The 16440-nt window shown below is 44.8% G+C and overlaps 2 protein-coding genes across 51 annotated transcripts in view; one reads left to right on the top strand and one right to left on the bottom strand.

Moving 5' to 3' along the window:
- Nucleotides 1-16440, bottom strand: part of LOC126408458 (pleckstrin homology domain-containing family A member 7-like) — a 197382-nt gene that overhangs the window by 110862 nt on the left and 70080 nt on the right. The window lies entirely within an intron of this gene.
- On the top strand, nt 9979-14709 carry LOC126408463 (uncharacterized). The gene is made up of 2 exons (XM_050074021.1): nt 9979-12987; nt 13464-14709. The coding sequence occupies exons 1-2, from the start codon at nt 12539-12541 to the stop codon at nt 14056-14058; spliced, it is 1044 nt and encodes a 347-aa protein (XP_049929978.1). The 5' UTR covers nt 9979-12538; the 3' UTR covers nt 14059-14709.

The following is a 16440-nucleotide window of genomic DNA, read 5'->3' as shown; positions in this document are numbered from 1 at the left end:
GGAGCGTCCATTAGCAGTGATGGAGCGTTTGTTAGAGGTAACGGAGCGTTTGTTGGCAGTGATGCAGCGTCCATTAGCAGTGATGGAGCGTCCATTAGCAGTGAGGGAGCGTTTGTTAGCAGTGATGGAGCGTCCATTAGCAGTGATGGAGCGTCCATTAGCAGTGATGGAGCGTTTGTTAGCAGTGACAGAGCGTCCATTAGCAGTGATGGAGCGTTTGTTAGCAGTGAAGGAGCGTTTGTTAGCAGTGACAGAGCGTCCATTTGCAGTAAGTGTTTGTTAGCAGTGACGGAGCGTCCATTAGCAGTGATGAAGCGTTCGTTTAGCAGTGAGGGAGCGTTTGTTAGCAGTGACAGAGCGTCCATTAGCAGTGAAGGAGCGTTTGTTAGCAGTGACGGAGTATTTGTTAGCAGTGACAGAGCGTCCATTAGCAGTGAGGGAGCGTTTGTTAGCAGTGACAGAGCGTCCATTAGCAGTGACGGAGCGTTCGTTAGCAGTGATGGAGCATTTGTTAGCAGTGACAGAGCGTCCATTAGCAGTGAGGGAGCGTCCATTAGCAGTGAGGGAGCGTTCGTTTAGCAGTGATGGAGCGTTTGTTGACAGTGATGGAGCGTTTGTTAGAGGTAACGGAGCATTTGTTGTCAGTGATGGAGCGTTTGTTAGCAGTGACGGAGCGTTTGTTGGCAGTGATGGAGCGTTTGTTAGAGGTAATGGAGCGTTTGTTAGCAGTGACGGAATGTTTGTTAGCAGTGATGGAGTGTTTGTTAGCAGTGATGGTGCGTTTGTTAGCAGTGAGGGAGCGTTTGTTAGCAGTGATGGAGTGTTTGTTAGCAGTGACGGTGCGTTTGTTAGCAGTGACAGAGCGTTTGTTGGCAGTGACGAAGCGTTTGTTAGCAGTGACGGAGCGTTTGTTGGAAGTGATGGAGCGTTTGTTGGCAGTGATGGAGCGTCCATTAGCAGTGAGGGAGCGTCCATTAGCAGTGATGGAGCGTTTGTTAGAGGTAACGGAGCGTTTGTTGGCAGTGATGCAGCGTCCATTAGCAGTGATGGAGCGTCCATTAGCAGTGAGGGAGCGTTTGTTAGCAGTGATGGAGCGTCCATTAGCAGTGATGGAGCGTCCATTAGCAGTGATGGAGCGTTTGTTAGCAGTGATGGAGCGTCCATTAGCAGTGATGGAGCGTCCATTAGCAGTGATGGAGCGTTTGTTAGCAGTGATGGAGCGTCCATTAGCAGTGATGGAGCGTCCATTAGCAGTGATGGAGCGTTTGTTAGCAGTGATGGAGCGTCCATTAGCAGTGATGGAGCGTCCATTAGCAGTGATGGAGCGTTTGTTAGCAGTGATGGAGCGTCCATTAGCAGTGATGGAGCGTCCATTAGCAGTGATGGAGCGTTTGTTAGCAGTGATGGAGCGTCCATTAGCAGTGATGGAGCGTCCATTAGCAGTGATGGAGCGTTTGTTAGCAGTGATGGAGCGTCCATTAGCAGTGATGGAGCGTCCATTAGCAGTGATGGAGCGTTTGTTAGCAGTGATGGAGCGTCCATTAGCAGTGATGGAGCGTCCATTAGCAGTGATGGAGCGTTTGTTAGCAGTGATGGAGCGTCCATTAGCAGTGATGGAGCGTCCATTAGCAGTGATGGAGCGTTTGTTAGCAGTGAGGGAGCGTCCATTAGCAGTGATGGAGCGTCCATTAGCAGTGATGGAGCGTTTGTTAGCAGTGATGGAGCGTCCATTAGCAGTGATGGAGCGTCCATTAGCAGTGATGGAGCGTTTGTTAGCAGTGAGGGAGCGTCCATTAGCAGTGATGGAGCGTCCATTAGCAGTGATGGAGCGTTTGTTAGCAGTGATGGAGCGTCCATTAGCAGTGATGGAGCGTCCATTAGCAGTGATGGAGCGTTTGTTAGCAGTGAGGGAGCGTCCATTAGCAGTGATGGAGCGTCCATTAGCAGTGATGGAGCGTTTGTTAGCAGTGATGGAGCGTCCATTAGCAGTGATGGAGCGTCCATTAGCAGTGAGGGAGCGTCCATTAGCAGTGATGGAGCGTCCATTAGCAGTGATGGAGCGTCCATTAGCAGTGAGGGAGCGTCCATTAGCAGTGATGGAGCGTCCATTAGCAGTGATGGAGCGTCCATTAGCAGTGAGGGAGCGTCCATTAGCAGTGATGGAGCGTCCATTAGCAATGACGGAGCGTCCATTAGCAGTGATGGAGCGTTTGTTAGAGGTAACGGAGCGTCCATTAGCAGTGATGGAGCGTTTGTTAGCAGTGAGGGAGCGTCCATTAGCAGTGATGGAGCCTCCATTAGCAGTGATGGAGCGTCCGTTAGCAGTGAGGGAGCGTTTGTTAGAGGTTAACGGAGCGTCCATTAGCAGTGATGGAGCGTTTGTTAGAGGTAACGGAGCATCCATTAGCAGTGATGGAGCGTTTGTTAGCAGTGAGGGAGCGTTTGTTAGCAGTGAGGGAGCGTCCATTAGTAGTGATGGAGCGTCCATTAGCAGTGATGGAGCGTCCATTAGCAGTGAGGGAGCGTCCATTAGCAGTGACGGAGCGTCCATTAGCAGTGATGGAGCGTTTGTTAGAGGTAACGGAGCATCCATTAGCAGTGATGGAGCGTTTGTTAGCAGTGAGGGAGCGTTTGTTAGCAGTGAGGGAGCGTCCATTAGTAGTGATGGAGCGTCCATTAGCAGTGATGGAGCGTCCATTAGCAGTGAGGGAGCGTCCATTAGCAGTGAGGGAGCTTCCATTAGCAGTGATGGAGCGTTTGTTAGAGGTAACGGAGCGTTTGTTAGCAGTGAGGGAGCGTTTGTTCGTTTGTGACGTGATGATGCAATGACGTGGTGTGATGACGTGATGATGCAATGACATGATGGTGTGATGACGTGATGATGCAATGACATGATGGTGTGATGACGTGATGATGCAATGACATGATGGTGTGATGACGTGATGATGCAATGACATGATGGTGTGATGACGTGATGATGCAATGACATGATGGTGTGATGACGTGATGATGCAATGACATGATGGTGTGATGACGTGATGATGCAATGACATGATGGTGTGATGACGTGATGATGCAATGACATGATGGTGTGATGACGTGATGATGCAATGACATGATGGTGTGATGACGTGATGATGCAATGACGTGGTGTGACGACGTGATGATGCAATGACGTGATGGTGTGATGACGTGATGATGCAATGACGTGATGGTGTGATGACGTGATGATGCAATGACATGATGGTGTGATAATGTGATGATGCAATGACGTGATGATGCAATGACGTGATGGTGTGATGATGCAATGACGTGATGGTGTGATGATGCAATNTGATGACGTGATGATGCAATGACATGATGGTGTGATGATGTGATGACGTGATGGTGTGATGATGCAATGACGTGATGGTGTGATGATGCAATGACGTGATGGTGTGATGACGTAATGACATGATGGTGTGATGACGTAATGACGTGATGGTGTGGTGACGTAATGACGTGATGGTGTGATGACGTAATGACGTGATGGTGTGATGACGTATTGACGTGATGGTGTGATGACGTGATGATGCAATGACGTGATGGTGTGATAATGTGATGATGCAATGACGTGATGATGCAATGACGTGATGGTGTGATGATGCAATGACGTGATGGTGTGATGACGTAATGGTGTGATGACGTAATGACATGATGGTGTGATGACGTGATGTGAGACTCAGGATGACTGACACTCTGGTTCTGTGCTCAGTGAGTAACGCAGACTGTCCGAGCTGACGTTAACGATTCACTGCAGTTCAAACACACAACGTTGACATTTCTGTCATAAACTGATCAATGTGCCACAGTCACCATGAAACCACGCCCCCTCTGACTGATGTCTCTGTGTCTCTTAAATCTGACAGACAGCGGTCTGTGTGTCATTGTTGTAACAGATGTGTGTCTTCAGTGATTTGGAGGGGAGTGGGCGGAGCCTCAGTCAAAGGCCACGTCTATTTAAAGACTCTTTCATTTGAAATGGGTTTGAAGTGCAGTGGGGGGGACACAGCAAGGTCATCGCCATTCAGAGCACACCGGACACGTTTAACAGTGTGTGTGTGTGTGTGTGTGTGTGTGTGTGTATGTGTTCATGGTATGAGGCACGGAGGGACAGACAGATGCATGTACAGGAAGTGTGTGTGTGAGTGTTTCAGAAAATGTCAGGCGGCTGTGTGTCTGTGTGTTTGTGTGTCACAGTAAATTAAATGTTACTGTGCGTTAAAAAGCTTCTTTCAAATGAACTCATAGTAAAAGTACGTCTGAACAACATTAGCTATGTTTCCATCCAAAAGTGATTGGAATCATTGGGAAATGCCCATGAAAAGAAACACGAATTCTGTGTGTTTCCATTAAATGTACGGACTTTGGTGAAAACTACGAACTTGTGCGAGTTTTCCGCAGAACTGGAAACAAAACAAGTCTCGCATTCTTCTTCTTCTACATTTTCTGGCGGTTGGCAACCAGCTTGTAAATGCATTACCGCCTTCCCGACCTGGAGTGTGGATATCACCATGGAGAGAGGTGCGCTACATCAGACTTAATTCGAACATAACTGTTTCCACCTCCCATTTTGCGAATCAACATTTTTTCGGATCAACCAAAACCCGGCTAAAGCGAGCGTATTTTAGTTTGTGCGAATCAGGGGATTTTAATTCGAATTTTGGCGTTTCCATCATAATTTTCCAATGCGATACTTCTAGATGCGCATCTAAACAAGCTGATGGAAACATGGCCAATGACACGAGACGACACGAGACCAGAAGGTAGGAGGTTCAACAAACTCTGAATCTAACCCTGAACTCTGACTTGACTTAACCTGAGCTGGGAAACTCTGAGAATCTGGTTCCAGAACAGCTGATTTGAATTAGTTTAATCAACTCTGAGTAGGTACACCTTGAGTTAAGCACGTGCACAACCACAATAAAAAGCCATCATCAATGGAGCCCCGATACCTCGAGTCACCATGGCAACTGGAGAGAAAAAGCGATCAACTCATTTTACACCTGTGGACATGGAGGTGCTCATGAATGCCTACAGCGAATATGAGCATATATTTCATAACCACAGTAACAGCACTAAAGCTGCCAAGGAGAGAGAGGCAGCATGGGAGAAAACTGCTGCCTGAGTCAACGCGTACGTTTGAATGCACTAGTTCATTAATTTACATTTAACCACGCTTAATTAAAATTGTAGCTTACAGGGTTAGGGTTTTGAATAAAATCTGATTTTCATGTAGGTTCAATCTCACAGGGGAACACACTTGGAAGCAGCTTAACATGAAATATAAAAACATCATTCAAACAGGTAAGGCTATGTCATTATGTACTGTAGGTCACTAGTAATTTAAACCCCCCCAAAATACCGTTTCAACTTGTGTGTCCTCTTGCCTAATATCCTGCTGAGTAACATTTGAGTTCTACTCAGCCAACAGAAAGAAGGCAGAGGCCACAAAACATCACCAATATCATATAAAAAGCTACCGTTCACAAAAAACATTTGCTCTGATGAGAGCGCACGTCTGTTGTGTGTCAGATTTGATATGTGTGGCCGGTAAATGATTGAGTCTAATGAAAAATAGTACGGTTCAAGCATATATTCACTGGGGAAAGACAGCACATCTAAACGGGGTCTGAAGATCCCCTCCCAGCGTAAAGCATTGTGAATTAATTCTGCCTACATATGAACAACCCATGTGTGTCTGCCAGCTTGCTTCAGGCTCAGGGTTAGGTTAGGTTCACAGAGTCAGTTGCCAGAGTTTGACTTACCTCTCTGTCTGGAACTGAAAACCCAGAGTTTCCCTTATTTCAGGGTTAACATACTCACTAAACCCGCTTTCTGGAATACCTCCCTGTTCACATCTAGCAGCAGACAAGTCACAACAAACCAATTAAAATTACAACAAGAAGCCGAACAACCCATCTCGTCTTGTCTCGACTTATCTCGTCTTTTCTCCTCCCGTCAGATCGAGCAGACACTGCAGAGGAGCTGCTCTCTGACAAAACTCAAATAAACGAGCTGTTTGTAAAGACTGTAATTTAGAAACTGTTGGAGAGAGCTGCAACCAGCACGCACGCACACACACACACACACACACACACACACACACACGTTTAAAGGTTTGGATCAAACTCCCGTCACTGAGTTGTTGCAGCTGCTGCAGGGGGGGAGCTCCTGCAGGACAAAAGGATGTTAAAGCATGATCAGTGTTGATTTTTGGTGGCGTGCAGAGCGTAGAGCGAGCGTGCATCGTGCTGCAGGTTGTTGTGTTTTATTCATTATTCATTCATTAACAAATGAGTTGTTCTGCTTTGTGACACAGACACGTCTCCTGAACTCTTTACATCTGATTTTTTCTCTCCTAAATATACTTTATGTTTATAAAAGCTTAATGTAACCTTTATTTAACCTTTGTTTAACCTTTGTTTAACCTTAATTTAACCAGGAAGTCACACTGAGATTAAAAACTACGACTGAGACTGAGCCAAGACAGACCATAACAACACCAGATCACAGCAGGTCTGTTAAATAACGGCAGAAATATTTAATCTAGAGTTTGTTTGTTAAACGACGCAGCTGCAGGGAGCGGCGATCACTTCCTGTATTCTGAGTTTAAAATCATTTACAGAGATCAGAGTTTGAACTTGGTCTGTGGATCGGTCAGGGACCTGTGGTGAAACAGGCTTCACTTTGTCTGAATCTGAAAAACTTGTGCACAGTGGACGACGATGGTTTTGGTTCTGCAGCAGAAAGATTCAGGGACTTTTTCACAGGCATCTGCAGGGAGGGTTCATTTGTTTTATTCACTGGATGTTAGTTTAGGGAGTGATTTGATGTGCGGCTGAGTTTTCTATGAGCAGAGTATTTTAAATGTCAGTGTCACGTCACGTTCAGGTAACTTTGGGAAGTTAAAATCATGACGGTGATTAATATTTGATTGACTGTGCAGCCGTAGATTTACATAACAACATTTAGTCTCCACCTCTCAGCTGATCTCCTGCAGCGCAGCAGGCTCCACACGTAAAAATCTGGATACACAAATATTACTGTAGATTAGAAACAGATCAATAGTTTCACAATGATCAGAAATAAAACTCAAAATTTATTAAAAAAAAAAACAAAAAAACATTTTTGGTTAAGTTAAAAGCTGATCTGATTTCAGACGAGCAGCGTCCAACCTGAGGACCAAACAGAACAGTCAAATTAACACGTGACTGTGTGAGAAGCTCGTCGTTCAGCTGCTGCCGCGCCGGCCGCTTGTTATTTACATGACGTCACCAAATCAGAATATTTTCACTGTGACCTGTGGACTGTCTCACGTGTCCTTTATTTGGTGTTTCTGTGTCAAACTGAAGTGCTCGCTGTCCTGACTGAGACACAGCAGGTTATTAACACGCTAAGATCATACAGCACTTTGTGTCCATCGATGGAGACGGATCAGTCCAGCTGCTGTAACACGAGAGTCCATGTCCACCTAGTTCTGCCACCGCACAAATAAAACAGGAAGTATCCTCGGCATAAAGAAAACAGACTGTTATTTATTTTTGTTTACCTGTGTCCACTTGCTGTAGCTTCACTACTTTTATTCTTCCCTCCGTGTGTGTGAATGTGAATGTGGGCGAACGCTGCATGAAATGCACGCTCTTCCTGTCTGTGGGAGGAGGGAGCGCCAGCATGCTCGCTCAGTCCTAAAACTGGCCAGGAGGCAGAGAGATGAACACAATCTAACCACCACACACACACACACACACACACACACACACACACACACACACACACTCAGCCGCTGTGCTGAATTCCTTGCACGCCGCCGCTGACAGTAAATTCCACCCTGGCCCAGTGAGCGTGAGGCAGTGACACATTTGGTTCAGCTCCATGTTGCTGCCACCGTCTCCTGTTCAGGTTTCACAGCCATCCAGCGGCACCCCCACCCCACAGCACCCCCTCCCAGCAGCACCACCACCCCACAGCACCCCCTCCCAGCAACACCACCACCCACACACCCAGCAAACATCACAAACGCTACACTGCTCCCTCCCACTCAGGCTCAGTGCTGCCCTGCTGCTTGATTTAATGACGGAGAAGAAGAGTCTGCAGAGGTTTGGTCAGGTTCGGAGGTGAAAGCAGACACATCTGCGGCTGAATGTTTCACTGAGCCCGCCGGCACCAGAACCACCGTATAATGAGGAGGATCATGAATCAGCTGTGTGTCAGGACGATAACAGAGACAACGCTGGTCTGACATCACTGACGGCGAAACGTTCACAAACTGTGACGAGCTGTCAGAGTTCAGATGGAGGGTCGAGTTCATGTGGTCTTCCTCCTGTCTGTATACGACAGGACAAAGAGGACGACATACAGCAGTTTCCTCTAACAGGAAGTGGAGGTAAAGCAGCACAGCTACAGCCTGGCGTATGACCTCCACGCCCCAGGAGCTGATTCACGAAGCATCACTTTGCTCATTACATCATAGCCCCCCCACACCTCCAACCTGGGGCCAGTAATAACTGAGGCAGACACACCAGTATCACTGATATCAGTGACATCACTGCCGCCGCTGCCCACACAGACACACAGACAGTCCGCACACGGACACCAATGAAACTGTGATAAACTACTGATCAACAGAATGTTTAAAGCTTCAGTGCTTTAGATTTAAATCTGATCAGAGTGTTGGATTGAATAAGCTGAAAATCAGAATGGCTGTGTTCTTGTTACCTCAGAATGAGACGCTTATATCTACACAGGGAGCAGGTCCTCGTCTACAGAGATCACCATGTTGCACCGCCATGTTTCTACAGTAGCCCAAACACCAAACACTGACTCGAGATATAGACATTCATGTTTTCACACTGGACACCGACCAAGCACCGAACAGATCAAATCTGAGTCACAAACATGACGTTTAAAGTTTAACCCTTACAGACGGTTTTAAAATCCATCCATTCACCCAGTAAGGACTCATTGAGTCCTTGTGATGGTTGAAGTCATAACTTTTTAATGGTTTTATCTTTTAAGATTATTATTTTTTTGTTATGTTATTTAACTTCTGTCCCACCATGATTGTTATAATTCAAACAATAAAACTAGCTAATTAACCCTTTACAGGCCGGTTTCTGTCATGTACCACTCATTTTTATACAAAAAACACCCCAAAAATGAAATATTCTCTAGTTTTTTAGGGATTTTTTTTAAATGATCACAACTGTCTGAGCTCAGGCAATGTTTATGGGGAATATCAGTTTTTATGCATTTTTACTTTTTTTGTAGTGTTAGATTGAAAACAAAAATAGCTCTCACCCAGTTAAGGACTCATTGCGTCCTCATGATGGCTGAAGGTATAACTTTTTAATGGTTATATATTTTAAGATTTTTCTTTTTTGGTTATGTTATTTAACTTCTCTCCCACCATGACTGTTATAATTCAAACAATAAAATTAGTTAATTAACCCTTTACAGGCCGGTTTCTGTCATGTACCACTCATTTTTATACAAAAAACACCCCAAAAATGAAATATTCTCTAGTTTTTTAGGGATTTTTTTTAAATGATCACAACTGTCTGAGCTCAGGCAATGTTTATGGGGAATATCAGTTTTTATGCATTTTTACTTTTTTTGTAGTGTTAGATTGAAAACAAAAATAGCTCTCACCCAGTTAAGGACTCATTGCGTCCTCATGATGGCTGAAGGTATAACTTTTTAATGGTTATATATTTTAAGATTTTTCTTTTTTGGTTATGTTATTTAACTTCTCTCCCACCATGACTGTTATAATTCAAACAATAAAATTAGTTAATTAACCCTTTACAGGCCGGTTTCTGTCATGTACCACTCATTTTTATACAAAAAACAGCCCAAAAATGAAATATTCTCTAGTTTTTTAGGGATTTTTTTAAAAGATCACAACTGTCTGAGCTCAGGCAATGTTTATGGGGAATATCAGTTTTTATGCATTTTTACTTTTTTTGTAGTGTTAGATTGAAAACAAAAATAGCTCTCACCCAGTTAAGGACTCATTGCGTCCTCATGATGGCTGAAGGTATAACTTTTTAATGGTTTTATATTTTAAGATTTTTCTTTTTTGGTTATGTTATTTAACTTCTCTCCCACCATAACTGTTAAATTCAAAAAATAAAATTAGTTAATTAACCCTTTACAGGCCGGTTTCTGTGATGTATCACTCATTTTTATACAAAAAAACACCCCAAAAGTGAAATAATTTCAGTTTACAAGAGGCTGGAGGAATATTTTTTTAATACTTAGATCTGCCTGAGGTCTGTCAATTTTCATGCAGAATATTAGTTCATATGCATTGTTACTTTTTGTACAGTGTAAGATTAAAGTAAAAGACTCATTGAGTCCCCTATTCAATTCCATGTAATTTTTTTGAGAACAATGGGTGAACCCTTGGCTGAAAGAGTTACTGAAAAAGTTACTCTTCAACGCTCTCACTGGAGGGCTGGCAGTAGAATACCCTGACGCCATGCTCCTTACAGGCGGTGCGTTTGCATTTGAAGCAGACAGTGTCCACTTTTCCTCTCTTTGTGCCCGTGCACAGAACACACAAGCGCCGACCAGGACACCTCCTCTTTGGCTGGCTGGATCAGCCGTTAGCTGGTGGCAGGTTGCTGCCGTTCCTCTGGCTGGCCGTGTTGGAGGCTGCTATAATATGGGGTCAGATCAGTCTCATAATGAATGAACTCACGCAGGGTTTTTCACAAATGCACATGCTCTGGTTCGCAGATGTATTTCGGACTCACTAATGCACACGATCTGTTTATCATTGCACACGCTCTGGTTCGCAGATGTATTTCGGACTCACTAATGCACACGATCTGTTTATCATTGCACACGCTCTGGTTCACAAATATAATGTTTATACAAAATCAAATTTATGATTCTGATTGACAGATTCATCAGTTAATCAGGTGTGCTCGCTTTCAGCCAATTGTTTTGCTCCTTACATTTTCTCCACACTTTCATTCAAACATGTTACTTGGCTAAGCAGAACGCTTCAACTCATTATAATTCAATAACATTGCATGATTTACAACGAGGGGATAATAAGATAAATGTGTTACTTAGAGGTTGAGATTGATCCATGTCTCTTCCAGCGTTTCAGTCTAGCGCGTCTTGGTTGAACACTGCAGTAGCTCAGTAGCTCTGCGATTGGTTTAAAAGTGTGGAGAAAATGTAAGGAGCCATACGATTGTATAAAAATGAGTAGTACATGACAGAAACCGGCCTGTAAAGGGTTAATTAACTAATTTTATTTTTTGAATTATAGCAGTCATGGTGGGAGAGAAGTTAAATAACATAACCAAAAAAGAAAAATCTTAAAATATAAAACTATTAAAAAGTTATACCTTCAGCCATCATGAGGACGCAATGAGTCCTTAACTGGGTGAGAGCTATTTTTGTTTTCAATCTAACACTACAAAAAAAGTAAAAATGCATAAAAACTGATATTCCCCATAAACATTGCCTGAGGTCAGACAGTTGTGATCATTTAAAAAAATCCCTAAAAAACTAGAGAATATTTCATTTTTGGGGTGTTTTTTGTATAAAAATGAGTGGTACATGACAGAAACCGGCCTGTAAAGGGTTAATTAACTAATTTTATTGTTTGAATTATAACAGTCATGGTGGGACAGAAGTTAAATAACATAACAAAAAAATAATAATCTTAAAAGATAAAACCATTAAAAAGTTATGACTTCAACCATCACAAGGACTCAATGAGTCCTTACTGGGTGAGAGCTATAAATTTAATTACACATTGAAAAAAAAACTTAGCTTTTTTTTTTTTTTTTTTTTTTTTTCAACATGAACAGATAAAGGCAAAACTTCCCCAAAGCATTTTGCTAAAGCATGATTGCAGCCAAAATGCTGCTCAATAGAGGAACGGGCGAGGACTCATTGAGTCCTTGCAGGGTGTAAGGGTTAAATGGTCACATGTACATCAGTCATATTCAGACGGTGACACGGTGCTTGTATCTGCAGCTCTGATGAAACTCTGATGTGTTAAAGAAAGAAAAAGATTACAGGACACACGGAGACGAGGTCTGAAGCTGAAGAGCTGAACGTTCACACGAAATATTAAAACATTCATCTTCACAATGAGTTCAGTTCAGGGAAGTGATTCAACTGTTCCAAGGATAAAGTGTAACATGATCTAACAGCTGTAACGAGAGATCAATACACAATATCAACTGCTTCAGTTTTTAATAAAGTCAAAATGAGATCATCTGTAAACGTTTATTAGATCAGAGTTCAGGACGTCTTTATAAATAAAGCTTTGAAAACTAAGGATGACTTCACACTGGAGGACGTTAAACTGCAGCAGAGCTGTCGTACAGAGAGACGCCTCTGAGCTCAAGGTCACAGTGACCTTCACTTTTGACCTTTGAACACCAAATTCTATTCAGTTCATTACTGTTGACTCCAAGTGAACGTTTGTTTTCCCTCGAGGCGTTCTTGAGATATCACGTGCATAAGAATGGGATGGACGGACAGGTGCATGGACAGACAGGTGCATGGACGGATGGATGGATGGATGGACAGACATGTGGATGGATGGACAGACAGGTGCATGGACGGACAGGTGGATGGACAGACAGGTGCATGGACGGACAGGTGGATGGACAGACAGGTGGATGGAGGGACAGGTGCATGGACAGACAGGTGGATGGACAGACAGGTGGATGGATGGACAGACAGGTGCATGGACAGACAGGTGGATGGACAGACAGGTGCATGGACAGACAGGTGGATGGACGGACAGGTGGATGGACAGACAGGTGCATGGATGGACAGGTGCATGGATGGACAGGTAGATGGATGGACAGACAGGTGGATGGACAGACAGGTGCATGGACAGACAGGTGGATGGACGGACAGGTGGATGGACAGACAGGTGCATGGACGGACAGGTGCATGGACGGACAGGTGGATGGACGGACAGGTGCATGGGCAGACAGGTGGATGGACAGACAGGTGGATGGATGGACAGACAGGTGCATGGACGGACAGGTGGATGGACAGACAGGTGCATGGGCAGACAGGTGGATGGACAGACAGGTGGATGGATGGACAGACAGGTGCATGGACAGACAGGTGGATGGACAGACAGGTGCATGGACAGACAGGTGGATGGACGGACAGGTGCATGGACGGACAGGTGCATGGACGGACAGGTGGATGGATGGACAGACAGGTGGATGGACGGCCAGGTGGATGGATGGACGAACAGGTGGATGAACAAACAGGTGGATGGACAGACAGGTGGATGGACGGACAGGTGGATGGATGGACGAACAGGTGGATGAACAAACAGGTGAATGGACAGACAGGTGGATGGATGGACAGACAGGTGGATGGATGGACAGACAGGTGCATGGATGGACAGGTGCATGGACGGACAGGTGCATGGACGGATGGATGGATGGACAGACAGGTGGATGGATGGACAGACAGGTACATGGACGGACAGGTGGATGGACAGACAGGTGGATGGACAGCTGGATGGACATACAGGTGGATGGATGGACAGACAGGTGGATGGACATACAGGTGGATGGACAGACAGGTGGATGGATGGACGGACAGGTGGATGGACATACAGGTGGATGGATGGACAGGTGGATGGATGGACAGACAGGTGGATGGACATACAGGTGGACGGACAGGTGGATGGACATACAGGTGGATGGATGGACAGACAGGTGGATGGACAAGTGGATGGACAGACAGGTGGATGGACAAACAGGTGGATGGATGGACAAACAGGTGGATGGACGGACAGGTGGATGGACAGACAGGTGGATGGACGGACAAGTGGATGGACAGACAGGGGATGGATGGACATACACGTGGGTGGACAGACAGGTGGATGGACAAACAGGTGGACGAACAGGTGGATGGACATACACGTGGATGGACAGACAGGTGGATGGACATACAGGTGGATGGATGGACAAACAGGTGGATGGACAGACAGGTGGATGGACAGACAGGTGATGGATGGACAGACAGGTGGATGGACAGACAGGTGGACAAACAGGTGGATGGACAAACAGGTGGATGGACAGGTGGATTTCTGTCAGCGGAGTCATTTTTTTCCGAACAGCTGATTGGCCAGTGGGTGGTGCTTTTTATAGGATCAGATTCAACCCTGAACTTACCCTGCTCCGGAGCAGGATAGCCGTTCAGAGTAAGTTACCATGGTGATCTACCCCGATAAGAACTGAACCGGCTTCGTGAGACCCGAAAACCCAGGGTTAACCCTGAAGTTACCTCGCTAAGACATTAATCCTGCTTCGTGATACAGGCCCCTGCTCTCACCTCCGTGTTGTCTCACAACACAAACACTTCACCAGCGCTGACGGTGTCTCTGTGAGACGGCCGATAAAGAGGTAAAACATTCACATTGCTGTAGCGCCAACACATCATACAGTGACATCACATGGTGACATCACACAGTGACATATTGAGTTCTGGTGCTGTGTGATGCAGTTGCATGTCATTACACTGACATTAGTCATGTGACTGACTGCTCGTTAGAAACAGTAAATGATTCTGCAGGTGGACGAAGAGTCGTCAAAAAACCATGTCAGCAGAGTTTGAAATAAAACTTAATAACGTCAGTGTGAATATTCTGATCAAAATAAACTTCCCTCGAGCGTCCCCAAAATGAACGTGTAAAATGATCAGTATTCATTATCAATAACCTCTCAGCCTTCGATGGCTGAACAAGCAGGAACAAGCAGTGCTCATTACTTTCAAAGAAAAAAGAAAAAAACTGTTTAATTTTCACGTCACGGCTGCTGCAGCAAAGAATATCTGTAAAATTCTAAATATCAAGGCTGCGTTTTTCCATCCAGTTTATTGACTGCGGCTCTCAAAGCTTCAGAACCACCGTCTCTCAGAGATTCAAATTAATTTCAACATATCTGCAAGACATCAGTTTCTGTCACCTTCAGTTTGTTTAAACCAGTTTCCTCCTGCTGAATCTCATTTTACAAACTCTGGATTTAATCATCGGAGTTTTCAAGGTGAACAGACGTGTTTTCTGACGTCCTTTGAATGACAGAGGTAAAGATGGACGCAGTGTTACATGGTGCTGCTGCTGAATTAAATGTCTGGATACTGTTGGGACAGATTACCATGAACTGTGACAGGAAGTCACGCTCACCTTCAGGATGAGTCGTAATAACCTCTGTGACTCAAGCAGCTTCATCATCAGGGTGAAATCTGTTTGTTTGTGTAAAACTAACATTGTCCAGCTCTCAGCTGTACTTCCTGTTCACAGCTCATTAACTAATGTCTCCACACTGACGGAGACGATGCAGATGGGAAACAGATAACTGTCATGTTGTTAGCATTGTAGGTATGTTAGCATTTAGCTCAAAGCACTGTGACACTGTGCGACACCGAGCTGCCTGCACAGCTGCACATTCTTCTCGTATTCTTGCTAATCACCTGTTGAACTAAAGTTATTTCTCAGTTTTTAAGTTTCTAGTTTTTTTTAAACCGTGTGCATGACTAAAGACTGCACTACGTCTGAGTCCATTTGTATAGGGAAGCAATCGCTGCCACAAAACCAGTGACAGACTCATGTGTGATTAAACTTTAACTAAAGACAGACATCAGCTGATAATCGGAGCCTGATTTTACTTGAGCTCTGACAGTCCCATTAAAAACTCAGACGATGTGCTGGCTGAATGAGCTGAACATTAAAACAACAGTAAAACACACTGGATGTTATTTGGACTTTGGTGACGTCAGATGTCACTACAGCTGCTGCTGCAGCCGAAGGTGAAAGATGTGACACATCAACATCAGGAGACGATGACGGACTAGTCTGGGTTTTTCTGAGCTGTGTTCACAAGTTGTTTTATTTGTTATAGATCTTTACAACCATTCACCAATACAACAAAGCAGACATGTCTCACTGCACACATGATCCAAATCTTTATCTGAACCTCAGTGTTGCTCAGAGGTTGATATTTCCCGTCGTGACAGAGATTGGAAACGTTAACATGCAGATATCAGAGGGAACGCTGGCCTGAACAACAGGATGATGGCGAGTTTAAAACCACAGTCTGCATGTGGTGAGTCAGACATTTAAAATGTGTCTTCAGTACAGAGCTGGATAAACATCAGCAGGGTGACATCTACACTCTGTGTTACTACATATTGTTACATCACAGTCACAAAGGGTTAATTCTCCCACGCTGCCTGAATAAAGCCTTTCTTATTATCCAGCCCACACGCAGCAGCGTTTCCTGATCGCTCCACACAAGTCACATCACAGCTGGTTCGACACTTGTCCACATTGAAATGAGCGGTGATGTTTTGCCCCCCCGCCCCCCCCCCCCCCCCCCCCCCCCCCCCCCCCCC

This window comes from Epinephelus moara, chromosome 20 (genome assembly GCF_006386435.1).
Source record: "Epinephelus moara isolate mb chromosome 20, YSFRI_EMoa_1.0, whole genome shotgun sequence".
NCBI lineage: Eukaryota > Metazoa > Chordata > Actinopteri > Perciformes > Serranidae > Epinephelus > Epinephelus moara.
This window is presented reverse-complemented; position numbering and strand designations above follow the sequence as displayed.